General features: G+C 42.1%; 1 protein-coding gene across 5 annotated transcripts in view; it reads left to right on the top strand.

Annotated features, from left to right (window-relative positions):
• The window catches only part of PSD4 (pleckstrin and Sec7 domain containing 4), a 135,197-nt gene that overhangs the window by 80,719 nt on the left and 33,971 nt on the right, over nucleotides 1-20,507 (top strand). For all 5 annotated transcript variants that reach the window (XM_077469586.1, XM_077469585.1, XM_077469588.1 and 2 more), the window contains exons 4-6: nucleotides 10,477-11,275; nucleotides 12,470-12,601; nucleotides 19,284-19,364. In XM_077469586.1, the coding sequence (XP_077325712.1) occupies nucleotides 10,477-11,275; nucleotides 12,470-12,601; nucleotides 19,284-19,364 (1,012 nt within the window). The remainder of the gene's footprint in view (nucleotides 1-10,476; nucleotides 11,276-12,469; nucleotides 12,602-19,283; nucleotides 19,365-20,507) is intronic.

Raw genomic sequence — 20,507 nt, 5'->3', positions numbered from 1 at the left:
TTTTTAATTGGGTGTGTTTTGTAGCCAAAAGTAAAAAAATATTGTTTTTAAAAAAATTGACAGCTTTTTTTTTATATCGCAAAAAATAAAAACTGCAGAGGTGATCAAATATCACCGAAAAAGCTTTATTTGTACGTAAAAAAATGACATTGGTTTTATTTGTGTACAGCGTCGAATGACCCGCGCGATTATCAGTTAAATTAATGCAGTGCCTTATTGCAAAAATGGCCTGGTCATGAAGGGGGGTAAACCTTTCCGGAGCTGAAGTGGTTAAAGAGAAACTAAAGCTGTCTCCAAAAAAAGGCAAGAATAGAGTAAAGGATTAGTGTCTGTGGTCTTCCACATGCCTTGTTCTGCACTGTACCTCTCTATGGAGGCAGCCATCTTGGTAGAAGCAGAGCTTTGCTTTATTGTGACAGAGCCTCCAGCATGGAAAGCACAATAGTGACGTCACCAAATCTCGTGAGTTTCAGTAGTCAGAGGCAACATTGCCTTACATCTCACACTGCAGATATATAACTATGGGGCTGAATGCACATGAGTGCCTAGGCACCCCAGAGGCATAACTATAACCTTCAGTGCCCTGGTGCAAGAAACCATGAAGAGCCCCCTTGACCGCCAGAGCCCTTGACTCCCGTTGCCCAGGCCCTTTATGAGCTTTGGTTCACACTGCTGCAACTTATCATGCAACTTGCGACACTTAGGCCCCTTTCACATTGGGGCGGTGCGGGTGTCGGCTGTAAAGCAGCGCTATTTTTAGCGCGCTTTACTGTCGTTTTAGCGGTATGTGGCCGCTAGCGGTCGGTAGCAGGACTTTTTTCACCGTCCTGCCAGTGCACCGCTCCAGTGTGAAAGCCCCCCGGCTTTCACACTGGAGTGAAAGGGGCCGTTTTTTTTCAGGTGCTACACAGGCGCCCCTTGGTGTGAAAGGGGCCTTAAGGGGGGTGACTCACTAAAACTGGTGCACACAGAATCTGGTGCAGCTGTACATAGTAACCAATCAGCTGCTAACTTCAATGCGTTCAATCAGGCTTTTATAATAAAACCTTGAACCTGATTGGTTGCTATACACGGCTGGACAAGATTCTGTGTGCACTAGCTTTAGTAAATCTCCTCCATAAAGTCGCATGACAAGTCAAGACACTAGTTTCATTAAGTGCTGTCTTAGGCCGGGTTCACACCGCTGCGATGCGGGAACGCCGCGAATCCGCTGCGTTTTCCCGCATCGCATTACTCCCGCCGGCAGTTCACACTGCCCTATGCGGACGGCTGGGAGTGTCAATGATATGTTAATGACACCCCCAGATCCGTCCGCATATCGCAGTGCGATCTGCCGACTCGCACAGGAATCGGATCGCATGGTGTGAACCCCCATGCGATCCGATTCTGTTGCGGACCAAAAAAAGGGTCCCGTGCGAGTTTGCTGCGGGAGCGATGCGAATTCAGTCATACTATCTGTATGGCTGAACTCGCATCGCTACGGAGATCGGATGTGATTTGCACTGCAGTGCGGTGCGAATCACATCCGGATCTCCCCCTGCAGCAGTGTGAACCCAGCCTTAATGCGACTCAAGTCATTTCCGTGCACTACTTTTCTGCGTTTTTATTTCAATTTGAGTGCCATAGACTGCAAAGTTAAATCCCAAATGTTGCAATGAAATCATCAGCAAGTCGCACGACTTTGTGGCTGCAGCATTGTGAACTGAGCTTTACGGGTCCGTCAGTGGGACCCTTTCATATGTTCTGTAGCGGCCCCCTCCCTGCCATTTGTGATCCCTCTTGAGGGTGGCGGTCACAAGTGTGACCTTTGCGATCCTGGAAAAGCACTGCTAATTTTCAGAAGGCATTTTCACAGGGCTAGGGTGGATAAAAATCAATATTTAAAAAAAAATATATTTTATTTTATTATTTAATCAGATTTTTTTGATTTTTTTTTTATCAACTTTTTTTATTAAAATGCTTTTGGAGTAAAAATCTATCTAAAGATAGTTTTCTATTTAAGGTACATTAATAATTTAGTTTATTCAGCATGAAATTAAGCTTATTATGTAGCTTGAGGCTATATATTCTGCATGATTACATTTTTGGTAAACTCATTCAATGAATCCAAGCTCTACACATTGAGATAACATGCACTGAATTGATGTATTTACACAATTCCACAGTAACCATGAGATAAAACAAAGTTCAGAAATATTCCTTTTATCCCATTTGTTTTACAAATCTATGTACACTACAAACTGTATGATTGAATCGGTTCTGATATCGCTGTTTTACTAACCTGACAGCTTATTATTCTAAATGGGAAACCTTCATTTTGTTTGCAAATGTTAAAGATTCAAACTACCAGCAAGAGTAAGGGTCCTTTCACACTAACGTCCCGTTCAGGCCCGCCTGTCAGTTTTTCAGGCGGACCTGAACGGGTGCTCCATAGAGCTCTATGGAGCGTCGGATGTCAGCGGTGACATGTCCGCTGACATCCGACCTGCTCCGATCCGAAAAAGTGTAACGGAGGAAAAAGCTATTTTTCCATCCGTCTGTGGATCGGATCGGATGACGACGGGCACTGCGGTCCGTCATCATCCGATCTCCCATAGGGGAGAGCGGCGCTGTGACAGGTCCGTCCCTGCGCAGTGTGCAGAGACGGAGCTGTCATCTCCCTGCTCAGCGGGGATCGGCGGAGTGATCCCCGCTGAGCATACGGATATCCACGGGGCGGATCAGAACTGATCCGCCCCGTGTGAAAGGACCCTTAGTCCTTACATTTAAAGTGCACCTGTCATTTCAGATCTGTCATGACAGCTCCTGTTAGCGGGCATCCACTCACCTGCTGCCACCACATCCCGCACCTTGTTGTGTCACTGCCGCACCACCAGCCGTCCCATTAAAGTGAATGAGCCTGTCGGTGGGTCAACAGCAGGTCAGAGGAGGAGCCTCTGCAGGACAGAGATGACAGTTGCTCTTTAAAAATTATGATTTAAATCAAATCTACCCTGCACAGGGCTGAGAACTTGTTCCCCACAACCATGTCAGTTCCGTACCCATTAACATGAAAGTGAGTCCTATACTCCGGAAGTCCTGGGTATTTCCTCTGATTCAGTTCTCTCAGCAGAGCTGTGAGTGATTAAAGGAAAGCTGAGTATGTGAGGCAGAGGAGGAGTTGTGCTGTTGCTGCTGATAGGAGGAGAGGGCAAAGTGACAGAGATGAGCTCATCAGTCTGCTGCTCCACCTTACTGTCCAGTCACAGGTTGAGAAGGAGACCTACAAGTTTAGCTGAACTTTATTGCCAGACCTGTGTAAATATCAGAATTGAATAGAAAGGTCTTTTGGCAGGCTCCAATATACAGTTGTGCTCATAAGTTTACATACCCTGGCAGAATTTATGATTTCTTGGCCATTTTTCAGAGAATATGAATGATAACACAAAAACTTTTCTTTCACTCATGGTTAGTGTTTGGCTGAAGCCATTTATTATCAATCAACTCTATTTACTCTTTTTAAATAATAATGGCAAAAGAAACAAATCAATCAAACAGTAGGAATGGTGTACCTTTCATCATAGGCCTTGTTGACTTCTCTCCAAATGTAGTGTTTATGGATGTGGCCAAAGAACTCAATGTTGGTCTCATCACTCCAAATGACTTTGTGCCAGAAGGTTTGAGGCTTGTCTCTGTGCTGTTTGGCGTATTGTAAGTGGGATACTTTGTGGCATTTGCATAGTAATGGTTTCTTCTGGCAACTCAACCATGCAGCACATCTTTAAGTGCCTCCTTATTGTGCATCTTGAAACAGCCACACCACATGTTTTCAGAGAGTCCTGTATTTCATCTGAAGTTATTTGTGGGTTTTTCTTTGCATCCCGAACAATGTTCCTGGCAGTTGTGGCTGAAAATTTTAGTTGGTCTACCTGACCGTGGTTTGGTTTTAACAGAACCCCTCATTTTCCACTTCTTGATTAGAGTTTTAACACTGCTGATTGGCATTCTCAATTCCTTGGATATCTTTTTGTATCGCTTTCCTGCTTTATACAGTTCAACTACCTTTTCCCACAGATCCTTTGACAATTCTTTTGCTTTCCTCATGACTCAGAATCCAGAAACGTCAGTGCAGCACTGGATGAAAGATGCAAGGGTCTGTCAGGAGTTCAGAAACTCATTGACCTTTTATATACACACACTAATTACAAGCAAACAGATCACAGGTGAGGATGGTTACCTTTAATAGCCATTCAAACCCCTTTGTGTCAACTTGTGTGCATGTTATCAGGCCAAAATCACCAGGGTATGTAAACTTTTGATCAGGGTCATTTGGGTAGTTTCTGTTGTGATTATGATCTAAAAAGAGTAAACACAGTTGATTGATAATAAATGGCTTCAGCCAAACACTAACCATGAGTGAAAGAAAAGTTTTTGTGTTATTCATATTCTCTGATAAATGGCCAAGAAATCATAAATTCTGCCAGGGTGTGTAAACTTATGAGCACAATTGTGTGTATTTCTCTGTATTTAGTGGTTTGCCTGGCGTTCAGCTATAGAGTGAACTGTGGGCAGTAAACACCCCAAATATGTACTGGCTATAAAAAATTCTATGCTTTCCTTTTGCCAAACTCCTGGAAGATCTTATAGTTTAACCGCTTGCGGACCACCCAACATAGATATACTGCGGCAGGGTGGCCACTCTGCACCGGATCACATACATTGTACATGATCTGCACGCCCCTGTCACCCCAGCTGTGCTGATTGGTCCCTGGCACCCAACGATCGGCTCCCCGGCACTGATTTGTCCCCGGCACCCAATGATCAGCTCCCCAGCACTGATTTGTCCCCAGCACCCAATGATCACCTCCGGACATTACCGAAGACAGCCCTGTGTAGGTAAACAAACACAGGGCTCTCTTGACAGCAGCAATGTCTGTTTTTTTTCCTCCTGCAAAGCTCAGCTCATTGCTTAGTAATCACAGCACAAACAGTAACACACGTTGGCAACACATTTAACCTCTTGATCGCCCTAGATGTTAACCCTTTCCCTGCCAGTGTAGTTAGTACAGTGACAGTGCATATTTTTAGCACTGATCACTGTATTGGTGTCACTAATTCCACAAAAAGTGTCAGGTGTCCGATTTTGTCTGCTGCAATATCGCAGTCCCGCTATAAGTCGCTGATCACCGCCATTACGTGTAAATGGTAAATAAAAATTCCATAAATATATCCCATAGTTTGTAGACGCTATAACTTTTGCACAAACCAATCAATATAGGCTTATGGGGATTTTTTTTTTTTTTTTTACCAAAAATATGTAGTAGAATACATATTGGTCTAAAGTCATGAACAATTTTATTTTTATTTTTTTTATTGGATGTGTTTTATAGTAGAAAGTAAAAAATATTGCTTTTTTTTATTGTTGCGCTTTTTTTGTTTGTTTATAGCGCAAAAAAATAAAAACCGCAGAGGTGATCAAATACCAACAAAAGAAAGCTCTATTTGTAGGAAAAAACGACATCAATTTTATTGGGGTACAGCTTCACATGACCACACAATTGTCAGTTAAAATAACGCAGTGCGGTATCACAGAAAATGGCCTGGTCATGAAGAGGGTAAATCTTCCGGAGCTGACGTTTTTAATAAGAGACTTAAAAATAAGAGAGTACGTAGTTTTAGTAGGTGAGCAGTGACAGCTTAAAATATGCTATAACATTTTCTTTGCTTTACGATTACCAAGCCCTTGGAAAGTCCAATAGACGATCGGTAAGAGACTGAGAAGTGAGAAAATAACGTTTTTTTAAGTGCTAGTCAAAATAAAGACAATCTACAATCGGCAGTCATTGGTTTTCTCCAGAATCTTAGTGTTGCATGTCTCCTAACCTTATCTCTGCTGGGAAATCACTTTTAATATCTCACATGATAAAGCGTGGTTCTAGTTATGACGATTTTTTCTTTTCCGGTCTGCTATGTGTATACTGGGGTGAGTTGTTCTTCTACAATGAATATTTCTATAACTAGTAATAGAGGCTCGCAGAAGTATTTTTCAATGGAATGTTTCAATGTACTATGACTCACAGACATATGAATGTGTAGCTATGAGAACCTTAAATAGCATCAAATTTGTGACTAAAGCCAACACAAGCTAAACCTGAAATAGTTCTATTAATGTGCTTTAAATTAAGCACAATGCCTTACTGTAATGACTGCGGATTTTATGCAGACAGTATGTATGAATAAAGCTTTTATGCAGATAGGAACCACTTCAAAACCAAGCCAAGTCTAACATTTCTCGCTTACATATAAAAATCTGCATTTTTGTTTGCTAGAAATTCCTTAGAACCTTCAAACATTATATATTTTTTTTAAGTAGAAGCCCTAGAGAATAAAATGGTGGGTGTTGCAATTTTTTATGTCACCTGATATTTACGCAGAGGTTTTTCAAACCTCAAAAAACCTTTCAAATTTTAATCAATTTTAGTGAACAAAACAGAAATGTTGTACTGTTTTTATCCTGATTCTTAGTGAGCTAAAGAGATGTAGTGCTTCCTTTTCTCTGATTTCGGAATACATGGCAGCCTTATGCCTTGTACACACGGTCGGACATTCCGACCACAAAATCCGTTGGATTTTTTCCAACGGATTTTGTTCGAAACTGTTGTTCCATACACACGGTCGGACAAAGTTGTCGGAAAATCCGATCATTCGGAACGAGGTGACGTTTGTTTTGTACGACGGAGCTACGTAGAGGCTAGTAGCCAATAGCTTTGGTCTTGTAATTTGATCTACGCATGCGTGGCACTTTGTCCGTCGGAATTCTCTACAAACAATCGGAAAAAGTCCAATCGGATTTTTTTGGGGGGAAAATTTTAGATCCTGCCCTCAAATTTTTGAGACGGAAAAAGTCTGATAGAGCCCACACACGATCGGATTTTCCGACAATATAATCCGATCGGATCTTTTCCGTTGGAATTTCCGACCATGTGTATAGGGCATTACACTTTTGGTCCAAACCTTTTTGTGCTCTCTTTTTGCACTTTTTTACACACGTTGTCTTTACCTTTGTACAATTTCCGACGCACAAAGTGCCACACATGTTCAGAAAAAATGTGGAGACGAAAGCCATTGGCTGCTGGCCTCTACGTAGTTCTGTTGTTGAACGGTACGAGTGTCACCTCATTCCGAACGATCGGATTTTCCGACAACTTTGTGCGACTGTGTGTATGCAAGATTAGTTTCGGCCAAAATCCGTCGGAAAAAATCTGAGGGCTTTTGTTGTCAAAATGTCCGACCGTGTGTACAAGGGCGTAAGACTAAAACTAAATTGAAATTTGATGTCAAAATTAACACTGGTCTGTAGTGCATGTTCATACCTTAATGTAATAATAAATAACATATTCGATTTTTCACTCCAGCAGTATATAATGAGTTTGCAAATTGTAGAGAATAACTAATGCATTACAATTGAATTACACCCATTAGATTTTAGTCGACTAAAATATACTGGAGATTTAGTTGACTAAATGCGACTAAAACTTAAAAAATTACAGAAGACTAAATTGGGACTAAAACTAAAATGCCATTTTAGTCCTACGACTAAGACTAAAACTAAATCGAAATTTGCTACCAAAATTAACGCTGGTTTAGAGTTACACAGGAGGTCTGGTGTGATAATTATCCGCCTGTAAAAGTGATCGAGCAGTGGTCAGATCGATTTTACAAAAAGAGAAAAGCTGGCTGAAGAAAAACATACCAGGGTCATGACTGTAGCTGCAAGTCCTGATGCTGGTATTACCACCTTTATATGTATACATACAGCTGTATGGAGGTGGTCAAAGTGGAAGTGAGCTCAAATAGTTTGCAATGCTATAGGGGACCTTGAGAAATGTTATAAGCAGTACCCTGAAAAATGTACTTTTTTTTTGCCTGAAATTCCTCCTGAAAACTAGCAGTGTACGTCTAGTTTTTTTTATCTTAATGCATTAAGATTAAAAAAAAACCTTATGCCTTTACAACTCCTTTAACTTGTACGCAACAAGGGTCTGAAAAGGCTTAATTTTTAAGTGGTTAAACTGACTTTGTTTGCTGACTGAAGTTCATCCTTTTGATCTGTAAATGAACAGATACAATATTTCTTTGTATCTCTTTCAGCGCTGAGCAATGTAGTTGATAAACATGTGGCCTGCGTACACACCCAAATACAAATACAAGTAGTAGTTTGCAAGCGTGCAATAAGCTATAACTGCACATTCTAGGGTCATAATTCATGTTTAACTTTAAAATGGTAACATGTGATGGCTTTTAAAGCATCGACTATGGATAATTTTGGGTACCATCGTTTTTCACAATTTCATTGGTGTGCACAATTGTAAGGCCTAACATGCTTTATACCTTACTTACTCAACGTAACCCTATCTTTTATATTTTACCAAAAATTGGGTATTATATTGCTTTTTGTGTGTTAAAATTCGTTTTAGTTTCTTTTTTCCTGTAGATATGCATGTGATAAATAGTTGTACAAGGAAAAAAAATGCAGCCACCATTTTATTCTCCAGGGCCTTTGCTTTCAGAAAGATTATAATTGTTTAGGGTTTTCTTTAAGTAATTTTCTAGCAAAAAAATGTAAAATGTGCCTTGGATCGAAAAGTGATTAAAGGGGTTGTAAAGGTTCACGTTTTTTCACCTTAATGCATCCTATTAAGGTGAAAAAACACCTCGCTGTCATGGGCCACAGAGCTGCCCCCCGTGTTACTTACCCGGGCCCGTTCACCTGCTGTGCACATACCCCAGCGTACTCTTCTCCTCTGAGTCTGGCTGTTGATTGGATAGATTAATAGCAGCACAGCCATTGGCTTGCATGCTGTCAATCACATCCAGTGACGTGGCCGCCGGGGGGACCAAGTCATACACTTGCCGTCTATGGACGCCAACTGTATGACACAGGAGCGCACCCGCAAGCTAACCCTCTCGGGAAAGAGCTTCCCAGAGGGGGGTTTGTTTTAGCGGGGAGGAGCCAAGACAGCCGCCGTGGGACTCCAGAATGGCAGGATCGGGGGCCACTCTGTGCTAAACGAACTGCACAGTGGAGGTAAGTATAACATGTTTGTTTTTTAAAAAATGTAAAATTAAATCGAACCTATACATCCCCTTTAAGGCATTTGTAGAGCTTATTGTACGGAACCTTAAATGTTTATCCGGTGAAGGTTTCTGTCGTCTTTACTTGTTCATGAAAAAAAAAAATATGTAAAAGTGCTCTTTACTTAGTAAGGTTTCACGTGATGTTTTACTGCGGTAAGACGCATGAGGTATACAGCAGAAAACTGCAGTAAGTTTAAAAAAATAAAATCAATTTTTCTTTGTGAAACTCACATTGCTGAACAGTTCAGCCCCATAGAATAAAATCCCAGACTAGACTTTCTTGCAAGGTAATACTGTGTGTGTGTGTGTGTGTGTGTGTGTGTGTGTGTAAAATATTTTGTGTTTATCATTCATATTCTCTGATAAATGGCCAAGAAATCATAAACTCTGCCAGGGTATGTAAACTTATGAGCATAATTGTATATATAAAGAGTAACGGGCAAATCCTCCGTCACAGTTTTGTGTGCTGTTCTGTTGTTTTTTTTTTTGCACATCAGTCATTTTCAACTATATTTGTATTCTTTATGTTAAAACTAAAACCATTACATCAAGAAAATGTGTTGTTTGCATACTTGACAATGTGTAACAGCACGCATTTTAAAAATTTGCAAGAACAGTTTTTGAGATCCTATCTGACATTTGGTGCTTACTATGGGACACATTGTTATTGAGTGTTGGTACATGTTATGGTACGTGTTATGGTACGTGTTATGGTACGTGTTATGGTACGTGTTATGGTACGTGTTGTGGTACGTGTTGTGGTACATGTTGTGGTACATGTTGTGGTACATGTTGTGGTACATGTTGTGGTACATGTTGTGGTACATGTTGTGGTACATGTTGTGGTACATGTTATGGTACATGTTAAAGCCTAACTGCAGGCTCCATAGCCACCCTTCCCTCCCCACACATCTTCACCTCCAAAGCTATTTCAGCTTGTATATTGTTTTATTTATCTATAACTCACCTTTCTATAATGTCTTCTGGCCAGTTACCTGCTGACACACAGTCCTCTTCCTCTTCAGTCTTCTTCTGATAGTTGGCATCCTGGTTAATACAGAGAGTGATGCTGATCTGATGACACCAGCACCTCTCGCTGCCCCAATTCACTGTTAATGCACAGTGCCCTGCTTATTGGGCTGAGCCATGACACCCTGAACTGCGCATTTTCTCAGTCTTCCAGGTGCGAGAATACCATGTGGTAAAGAAGGGGGTATTCATGGCACAGCTCCAGATTTAAGGGGAGTATTGCAGCCAGATATAATATATTTGCTTATTAATATTATTTGCTTATTTGTAATGTGCTGAACATTCCCCTTAGTCGCATTTTAACATAACCCGTCTTTGTCTTTTTGGTAGCTCCTTGCAAAGAAGCACTTGTACAAGAAGCGGGTTTGCTGTTTTCTGAGTCAAGCTACTGGACAAAATATTTAATACCAGATGAAGAATCTGAGCACCAACTTCCAGCTCTGCCAACTTCTTGTAACAAGAAATCCACCTTTCCACCTAGGGAGAAGCCCAGAGAAGACATCCTCTTTCACCCATGCAAGGGTAAAGGCACTCAGTCACCTGTGGAGGGGCCAAGAGAAGAGATCCTGCTTGACTTATGGGAGGGTAAAGGCACTCTACCACCTCAGGAGTTGCCCAGAGATGAGAACCTGCTTGACCTATTCCAAGGTAAAGTTCATATTCCACCACCTCAGGAGTTGCCCAAAGAAGAGATCCTGCTTAACCAAAGCAAGGATCAAAACACTGCACCACCTCAGGAGGAGCCCAGAGAGGAGATCTTGCTTGACCTATGCCAGGCTAAAGGCACTCCACCACTTCAGGAGTTGCCCAGAGAAAAGATCCTGATTGACATTTGCCAGGGTGAAGGCACTCCACCACCTCGGGAGCTGCCCAAAGAAGAGATCCTTCTTAACAAGGGTGAAAGCGCTCCACCACCTCAGGATCTGCCCAGAGAAGAGATCCTGCTTGACCTATGCCAGGGTGAAGGCACACATACTGTGTGCCAGGGTTGTCAGGGCAAGGAGCATGGAAGTAAAGTAATACCATCAGAGACTGCAAGCGAGGCATTCGATTCTAAACAGCAGCAAGATACTCCAGTGATTGTCATAGAGCATTTAGATGACGTGTCCACAGATTTAGAGACATCTGGGTAAGCTATATAACATTGGAGTAGTGCATATAACTGATATGGCAAAGTGTAATTATTCAACATGTTTATTGGAATGTACAAAAAGATTTGTCACCCTATCTTCTGTGAGGAAGTGATAAATTAATGATGTAGCATCAGAGGCGTAGATATATTGTTTTGTGACTTAATGGAAAATGTGAAATGGTCCTATGACCTAAATTCCAGACAAATATAACAACCACCAACAGTAATCATTTCATTTAATTTTTAAATTCAAATAGTGTTAGTACTAAATGCCAGTTTAGCTCTGTAGCATGCACATGTGCTGACATGGAGCATAATGATAGGAGGAGATAGCAGAGGGATAAGCACCTGAGTCTAGGTCATGTAAAGACTTGAGGTGTCCTGAAAGTTAGAAACGAATCTTTTCAGCCAAAAAGGAATCAATTTGCTCTAAATTCTTTTACTTTGACCAATGCACTGACTGGAACCCAACCATCATTAAACAGGACACATAAGAGGGCTAGGAGAGTAGTAGAGAACTCCAGGTAAAATGGATGTGGCTCCTCTCAGATTAGGTCTTGAGATCCTAATGCACATATAAAAAACAAACACGAGAGGCTGCCTCCATCTAGGTGTAGAAATGTATTAAAAAGCATAAAAGACAATAAAAATGCACTCACAAGATAAAAGTAGGTCAAGGCTTGTCATAGACCCATATAGACCTCCATAGGATCACCGTGAGGCTGCATAGCTCAGTAGGCATGTGGCTAGTAGAACATACAGAGTGAGACCCAGGTAAGGCTACTTTGGCAATAGAGGGTCTTAGTGAGGGTTAATTCCAAAAAGTATTGATTTCACAATTTACGCAAAATATAATAATTCAGAATGCGATTATAAATATTGTGACAACTTCACTTACAAAACTGCAAGAGTTTAAAAAAAACACTAGGAGGTAGTGCTATGAAGACAGACAAGAAACAGAAAACACATGTGGCTAGTAGAAGCAGAGTTCTTAAAAGTTGGAAACTAATCTATTCAGCCAAAAAGTGATCATTTTGCTCTAAATTCTCCTGCTTTGACCAGTGGGACATGGTGAAACCTTACAACTACATTGAGAAGGAAAGAGAATCAATGAAGAACCCTGGTCAAAGCTGGGACACCACCAAACCAGACGTGTTATTTTTTGCATTGTTCCTGATTTTCTCTCGGCAGATCTGAGGAGGTGACCTATGTGGAAGCCGTGGCCAATGCTCAGGATGTGGAGGCGGCTCGGTGTTTGGCAGTGAAGCTCTTCCACCTGGATGGCTTTGACAGATCTCAGGTTGCTCCTTATATTCAGAAAAAGTAAGTATTCAGTCCCCAAAAGGTACATTTCTACCATATTGTCCTATATATCTTTCTCAGCATTATGACTTGTGTACACGGGCATTTTTGTCAAACACCGGCTTTTACATTTATATGCAGCATGGCTTAAAGGGATGTGGGCAGGTGCAAAAGGCTGCATATGACCTGCTTTGCCTGCAATGTATATACATCTCTAGTAGGGCATGGTGCGTTCAGAGAAACAATGCATAGCAGGCCAGACCCATATGGGACATGTCTCCTCTCTTTGGGTGCGTTCAGAGAAACAATGCATAGCAGGCCAGACCCATATGGGACATGTCTCCTCTCTTTTGGTGCGTTCAGAGAAACAATGCATAGCAGGCCAGACCCATATGGGCATGTCTCCTCTCTTTTGGTGCGTTCAGAGAAACAATGCATAGCGGGTCAGACCCATATGGGACATGTCTCCTCTCTTTGGGTGCGTTCAGAGAAACAATGCATAGCGGGTCAGACCCATATGGGAGACATGTCTCCTCTCTTTGGGTGCGTTCAGAGAAACAATGCATAGCGGGTCAGACCCATATGGGACATGTCTCCTCTCTTTGGGTGCGTTCAGAGAAACAATGCATAGCGGGTCAGACCCATATGGGACATGTCTCCTCCCTTTGGGTGTTTTCAGAAAAACAATGCATAGCAGGTCAGACCCATGTGGGACATGTCTCCTCTCCTTGGGTACGTTCAGAGAAACAATGCATAGCGGGTCAGATCCATATGGGACATGTCTCCTCTCTTTGGGTGCGTTCAGAGAAACATTGCATAGCGGGTCAGACCCATATGGGACATGTCTCCTCCCTTTGGGTGTTTTCAGAAAAACAATGCATGGCAGGTCAGACCCATGTGGGACATGTCTCCTCTCTTTGGGTACGTTCAGAGAAACAATGCATAGCGGGTCAGACCCATATGGGACATGTCTCCTCTCTTTGGGTGCGTTCAGAGAAACAATGCATAGCGGGTCAGACCCATATGGGACATGTCTCCTCTCTTTGGGTACGTTCAGAGAAACAATGCATAGCGGGTCAGACCCATATGGGACATGTCTCCTCTCTTTGGGTACGTTCAGAGAAACAATGCATAGCGGGTCAGACCCATATGGGACATGTCTCCTCTCTTTGGGTGCGTTCAGAGAAACAATGCATAGCGGGTCAGACCCATATGGGACATGTCTCCTCTCTTTGGGTGCGTTCAGAGAAACAATGCATAGCGGGTCAGACCAATATGGGACATGTCTCCTCTCTTTGGGTGCGTTCAGAGAAACAATGCATAGCGGGTCAGACCCATATGGGACATGTCTCCTCTCTTTGGGTGCGTTCAGAGAAACAATGCATAGCGGTTCAGACCCATATGGGACATGTCTCCTCTCTTTGGGTGCGTTCAGAGAAACAATGCATAGCGGGTCAGACCCATATGGGACATGTCTCCTCTCTTTGGGTGCGTTCAGAGAAACAATGCATAGCGGGTCAGACCCATATGGGACATGTCTCCTCTCTTTGGGTGCGTTCAGAGAAACAATGCATAGCGGGTCAGACCCATATGGGACATGTCTCCTCTCTTTGGGTGCGTTCAGAGAAACCATGCATAGCGGGTCAGACCCATATGGGACATGTCTCCTCCCTTTGGGTGTTTTCAGAAAAACAATGCATAGCAGGTCAGACCCATGTGGGACATGTCTCCTCTCTTTGGGTACGTTCAGAGAAACAATGCATAGCGGGTCAGACCCATATGGGACATGTCTCCTCTCTTTGGGTGCGTTCAGAGAAACAATGCATAGCGGGTCAGACCCATATGGGACATGTCTCCTCTCTTTGGGTGCGTTCAGAGAAACAATGCATAGCGGGTCAGACCCATATGGGCATCTCTCCTCTCTTTGTCCCATATGGGTCTGACCCGCTATGCATTGTTTCTCTGAACGCACCCAAAGAGAGGAGACATGTCCCACATGGGTCTGACCCACTATGCATTATTTTTCTGAAAACACCCATTGTTTCAGAGAAACAATGCATAGCAGGTCAGACCCATATGGGACATGTCTCCTCTCTTTGGGTGTTTTTGTAAAACAACCCTTTCAATTTAAACCAGAAATGCAAGGCAGCACGTGTGTTTATATCTTCTACATCATATAAAGAAATTTTTTTGACTTTTTTCAAGTCATCACATAACCTCTGTTCTCACTTACATAAGAGGTTGGGTTGAACAAGCTGGGGGAAGACGTGGCAGCAGGAGAAATGGCAATACACTGATTTACCCAGCAAAGAAGGATGTGTCAGCACAAGTCTTGGCCATTAGAGGACAGGTGGACTGTTCTCCCAGCACAGCCAGAAAACTGACCACCCTGAGATGGATGTGCTCTTGTGCCTAGTGTGGCCAGTTTACAGTTTCACACAAAGAAAGAAATGCAAACAGAACAGAATACTTTCTCATACAAGTACATGGTACAGCAGGCACATATTAGGAACATGAAGGCATATTAGGAAGTGAAGGAAATCCCTTCAATAGCTAAACAGACAACAGTAAAAGCACATTATTTGGTAGTAGAGTGAGGAAGGATCTGTGAGATTTGTATTGTCGTCTGTGTTCCCTTTTTAAAGTGTTACTAAAGCCACAACGGTAAAATCAGTCTTTATGTGTAGTAAAGCATGCTGGTTATACTCACTCTGGAGCCTAAGGGGTTAATCCTCTGCATTGTGTAAAAAGGCATGATCATGTCCTCTCTGATCCTCCCCGTCTTCCACTGTCCCCAATCCATCTGCTATAAAACAAAGCCTTGGGGGCAAGCTGCATGTTCTCAGTTTGGTGTGTATTGCTAGAGAGGTTTTTTATTTTCTTGGAGAGTGTATATGAATGGCACAGGGCCAATCAGCACTGTCCAAACAGAGGGTCAGGGATCCTGCAACCTCAAAGGACAATCAGGGGAAAATAAAAACTCCTACAAGCTTTAACCAGACACTGATAGAAGTCACAAGACGGCTATATACTGCTGCTAAGAAAAGGTATTTAGTAGTTTCTATTTACTAAAACTATGTATTTCCATGTTCTTTGTACTGTGGGAGACCAGATAAAGTGAATGCAGGGTCCTGAGTTTAGTAACACTATAAACAGATGTAACACTGAACCTGGCACACTCAATGCACTCTAATGATTCAGGATGGAGGGGTGCTGAAGTGACAATGACAGCTGGCACCATCTTAATACAGTCCAACATAAAGAGCCCATTACCAGAGCACCAACTTGTCATCAGCATTTTATCAATTAAAAAGGAGCAATATTTTCAGAACCCCTATATAACAGGTAATAGTGATGAGAGAGATTTCCCATCACTTCTTGTCTAGGTGACAGGTGTCAGATAAAACAGGAAGAAAATGCATCCTTCTCTATGGGAAGACAGCATACATTCAAAGCCTGATGACAAAAGGCAAGAATATATCCAGCATACAGTTGATGATACCAGATGATTTCATTCACCATCTCTATTTGTCTTGTGATAGTGAAAATCCCAATGTTTGGGTTGTCCCCAGAATAGTAATAGAGGGGAAATCTTCCAATGAGAACACTAGTTTTGGTGACCCGGGGATGCAAGAGATTCGCTTGATGGCTTAATCTCACTATGGGACACTATGTCCCCAATGGGACAAGAATGGCAAATAAACTGACGGGGTTATAACCTATTCTCTATCCAAATGAAAAAAAAAAAGGTTTTAACTGTAGTTCTACTTTAGGGTGCTTACTTATAACCACTGGCAGGTGGCGCTCGAATTTTTGGGGAGGGGGGAACAAACGAACTGAAAACATTTTGAAAAGAAAAACATCAATTGCAGCCACTGTGCCCATGAAACGCAGCCACTGTGCCCATGAAACGCAGCCACTGTGCCCATGAAACGCAGCCACTGTGCCCATGAAACGCAGCCACTGTGCCCATGAAACGCAGCCACTGTGCCCATGAAACGCAGCCACTGTGCCCATCAAGCGCTGCCACTGGGCCATCAAATGCTGCCAGTGTGCCCCCTATGGACGGGCCGCCACTGCTTATAACTATTTAAGTCGTTATTAAATTTTAGGGCTTGTTCACACCAGTAGGCGCGTTTATAATGAAGCCTCAGTCGTGCGTTGTGAAAGGAGAGGTGCTGATGCATCATACATTTTACGTTTTTTTTTTATTATTTATTTTTAACTTTATTGAAATGTCACAAAGCAACACTTCATCTTTATTCACCGCAGCGGGTGCAAATACGGCGTACTACATAACATCTTGCCCAAAAAAAAATACAGCGCGCCCTACTTTTTTTTCAGCAGCTCAGTGATCTGAACCAAGCCAATAGAACACAAAGCAGATTGCCCTGTATATGTGCTGGTAGTACATTGGACAAGATTGCCCAGCGTGTAACGCTGTTAAACACAGAATATTTCGTCTATCATCTTTATACTGAAATTGTAAGTAAAGAGCAGTTTTAGACATTGGGTGCGCTGACTTCTGTCACCTATGGAACTCCACTTTTCCTTTTTGTTTAATTGTGGATTCTGAATGTATGCATCTTATACACAGAGCACTGACCGAGGACCAAGTTGATTTCTTTTAAGATTACCGATATTTCCTAAAGTTTGACTGTGTTGAGCTCTGCACAATTTCATTAAGTATAATAACTTTTTCTTAATGCTTTACTTCCTAATTAGAAGCATAATAAAAAAACACAATATATTTAGCCAATGAAGGTTCCTGTGAAAATGTGGTTAAACCAATGCTTGTATTCTGGTTTTCCAGCATACAGAGTTGAAAACCTATGAGAGGCCAGAAACAACCAGACAATGGCTAGTAAAGATGTTTATTTCAAGCGTCGTTTTTTGATCATTTGCATTTTTTGTATTTCAATGAGATGGTAAAGATGGTAAAAGCTCCACTAATGCTGGGCATACACGCAGAGATTTTCGACCGTTTGCAGATTGAACGATTATTCGCCGGTCGAAAGCGAATTGCCCACTAACTGACAGAATAAACTTGTTTCCATGATTGCCGTTACGTTTGGATAACAATAAAAACATAAATGATACAAGACGGCATATTCTTATTATTTCGATTATAATATACACTAGTTGAAATGGTAAAAGTTTTTGCTTCGGATCCCATGTCATTAGCCGCGCCCACTGTCGAAATCGTTGGTAAAGTTGGGTCCACTAACGGCATGATAGTCTAATGATCTTTCAGAAAACAACCAGTGTCATACAAAATTCTTTGCGTGTATGGCCAGCATTAGAGTTTGAGGTTATGGTTATCGCATAGAAAAAAAACGCTAGAACTTATTTCCAAGTTGACTTGATCAGTCACTCTTGTTTATAGAATTTGTCGATGAGCCGTAGTAGATATAAGTGTTGTAGTGATTTACTAGACACCAAGAAATATAAATTCCCAGCTGTCTATACTCACCTTTATACCATTCAAAACCAACAACTTACTGGTCTGGTTGTAAACCTCAGACATGAAATATGAACAAAGTGTATCCTCTACAGTGTGTACTTGTCTCAATCCAGATCACCAAGTGTCATTTTTGTCTGCTGCGTCAGCATGAATTATTTATGACAAGTTTTTCTGATATTAATAGAAAAATGGTGATGGGGAAGGGATCTCAGCTCTGTTTGTGTGCTGTGAAGAGGGGTGTCCCTTCCCTTCAATCTGCTCCCAGAGCTCTCCTCACTGAGCTCTGTAATCTGTGACTTCGGCTCTCCACCCCCTTTTTTTTTGACAACTCAGACAAGCTTTATAAATTCTGCACTTTGAACAGATGTATAGACAAGAAGACCGCAAATAAACAGGTACAATTTATGTTAGATGATTTGTGTCATCTCTGTGTATCACATGAGGCCAGTCACTTCAATGGGTATATGGGAGGGTTTACAGCCACCTTAAAGTGGTGTTGCCACCAAAAAATAAAAAGTAATTTAAAATTCTTTAAAAAAAAAAAATAATTATAAAAAATTTTTTTTACTCACCTCTAAATGCCTGTTGCTAAGGGATCCCTCGTAGTCTGCCTTCTTCATTGGTGACATCACTTCCCCTCGCGCCGCACAGTCATCTGGGACCTGTCACGTGTCCCAGATGACTGTGCGGCATATCACAGCGCCACTCGCGCATGCGCAGTGGGTGCCTGGCTGTGAAGCCACAGCTGGGTGCCCACAGTAAGAATGACGGTGCAGCGAGCAGAGCGGGGAACGAAGGGGGGCTTCGTTCCCCCGCATCGCTGGACCCTGGGACAAGTAAGTGTCCAATTATTAAAAGTCAGCAGCTGCAGTATTTTTAGCTGCTGACTTAAAAAAATTTTTTTTTTTTTTTTTTTTAGGGGGCACCCCACTTTAAGAATGAGTTCCAGATTTCCTATATATCTGCAGTTAGTGGCAGTGGATTGCCATGGGTTATGTAACAAGTGGAGTTTAGACACTGTAGAAATAAAAAGAAATAGCCCAGCCACCACACACATCGCCAGACCTGAGTAGTTAGCAGGTAAAAGCAGCCTCAGCATGATTTATCCAGGCCACGCCCCCATCATGTTTTGCCCCGCCCAATCAGAGTTTAGACGTTTTGATCTTGAACATGCCTACTGTTTGTTTTTGTTGTTTTTTTTTTATATTGATTATTTATTTTGCTTGACGTCTTTTGTAGCAATGATTTTAGTGCCATGGTGGCTGAGGAGTACCTTTCTCTCTTTGACTTTAAAGGGAAGACCCTGGATGAAGCCCTCAGGTACGTGATGTAATGATATATAGCATAAAATCCAGGGGAAATGAAAGGTGGAGTTACTTAAAAACTGTTGGGGTTCGGATGGGTGAGGCCAAATTTTCTCAACTTTCCTTAAGACTTATAACAGTGTCTGTAAATTGCCCCCCCCCCCCAAAAAAAATATGTACAATATTATGGGGGGGCTACTGCCCCCCCTCCCCAACCACTTGCCTAGCTCTTGCTAATGGATGGGGGGCTAATTTGTAAAAGGGAGCATGTGATCTCCCCTGTGTGACTGTGCTCGGTCAAAAACACTGTCATGGGGGGGTGCCATGGTGTCACCTCCCTGCAGCAGGGTGGTGGCGAGGGTGCAGAGCTGGGTAAAAGTATACATGCCTGATGGCAAGGACCACGTGCCGATATGGTCACTTTGCTTTTCATGGCAAAAAGTGACATTGTCTCCTTTAAGCTTTATACTTTTTTTTTTTTTAAAGCATTGTATACCAAGTGATCTCTCATGTAGTCGCCATATACTCCTTTTTATCTTTGTGTTTTTGTTTGTTTTTATTTTTTTAAATAGTTCCTTATTTTTTTTTTTTAAATAACTGATTTTATTGTATAATTTATAGTACTCCTGAAGTCAACCATTTGGGGTACATGTACCAGTAGCTGAGAACCTGTGGCCTAGCTTACAGCATTTGCATGTGTGTATAAATGAATTAATATATTTTAATTTTTTTACATAAATTGGAACACTGCTGGTTGGTACTAAGGCTTTGCAGTGCTGTAGTACTATGCCTTGTCCCCTAAAGAGGTAGTAAACCACACAAATGTAAAAATGTTTTTAAACCCTGCAAAGTAAAGTCATAATGTGCTAGAATGCATCGCATACTAGTACATTATTAAATACTTATCTTAGAATGAAGCTCTGCAGCGCCACGCTGTCAGCTCTGACCAATGCTTCCATCTTCACCCTGTGTTCCTTCCGGGCTTGCGTCCTCCGGCCGTCTGGCCGTGCCGTGATGATGCCACTCCTGTCCAGGAGTCCCGGAGTGCAGCACGGAGCTCTGAAGGGACAGCATGGATATACTGTCCCTTCAGAGTGCATACGCAGCTGACATCACTGACTGAATGAAGTGTGAATATCTCCTAAACAGTGCAGGTTTA

The sequence above is a fragment of the Lithobates pipiens genome, unplaced genomic scaffold (genome assembly GCF_037356315.1).
Source record: "Lithobates pipiens isolate NorthernLeopardFrog02 unplaced genomic scaffold, aLitPip1_a1.2 Scaffold_8, whole genome shotgun sequence".
NCBI classification, from domain to species: Eukaryota; Metazoa; Chordata; class Amphibia; order Anura; family Ranidae; genus Lithobates; species Lithobates pipiens.
The sequence above is the reverse complement of the archived record's forward strand: the minus strand, read 5'-3'. Positions and strand labels throughout refer to the sequence as shown.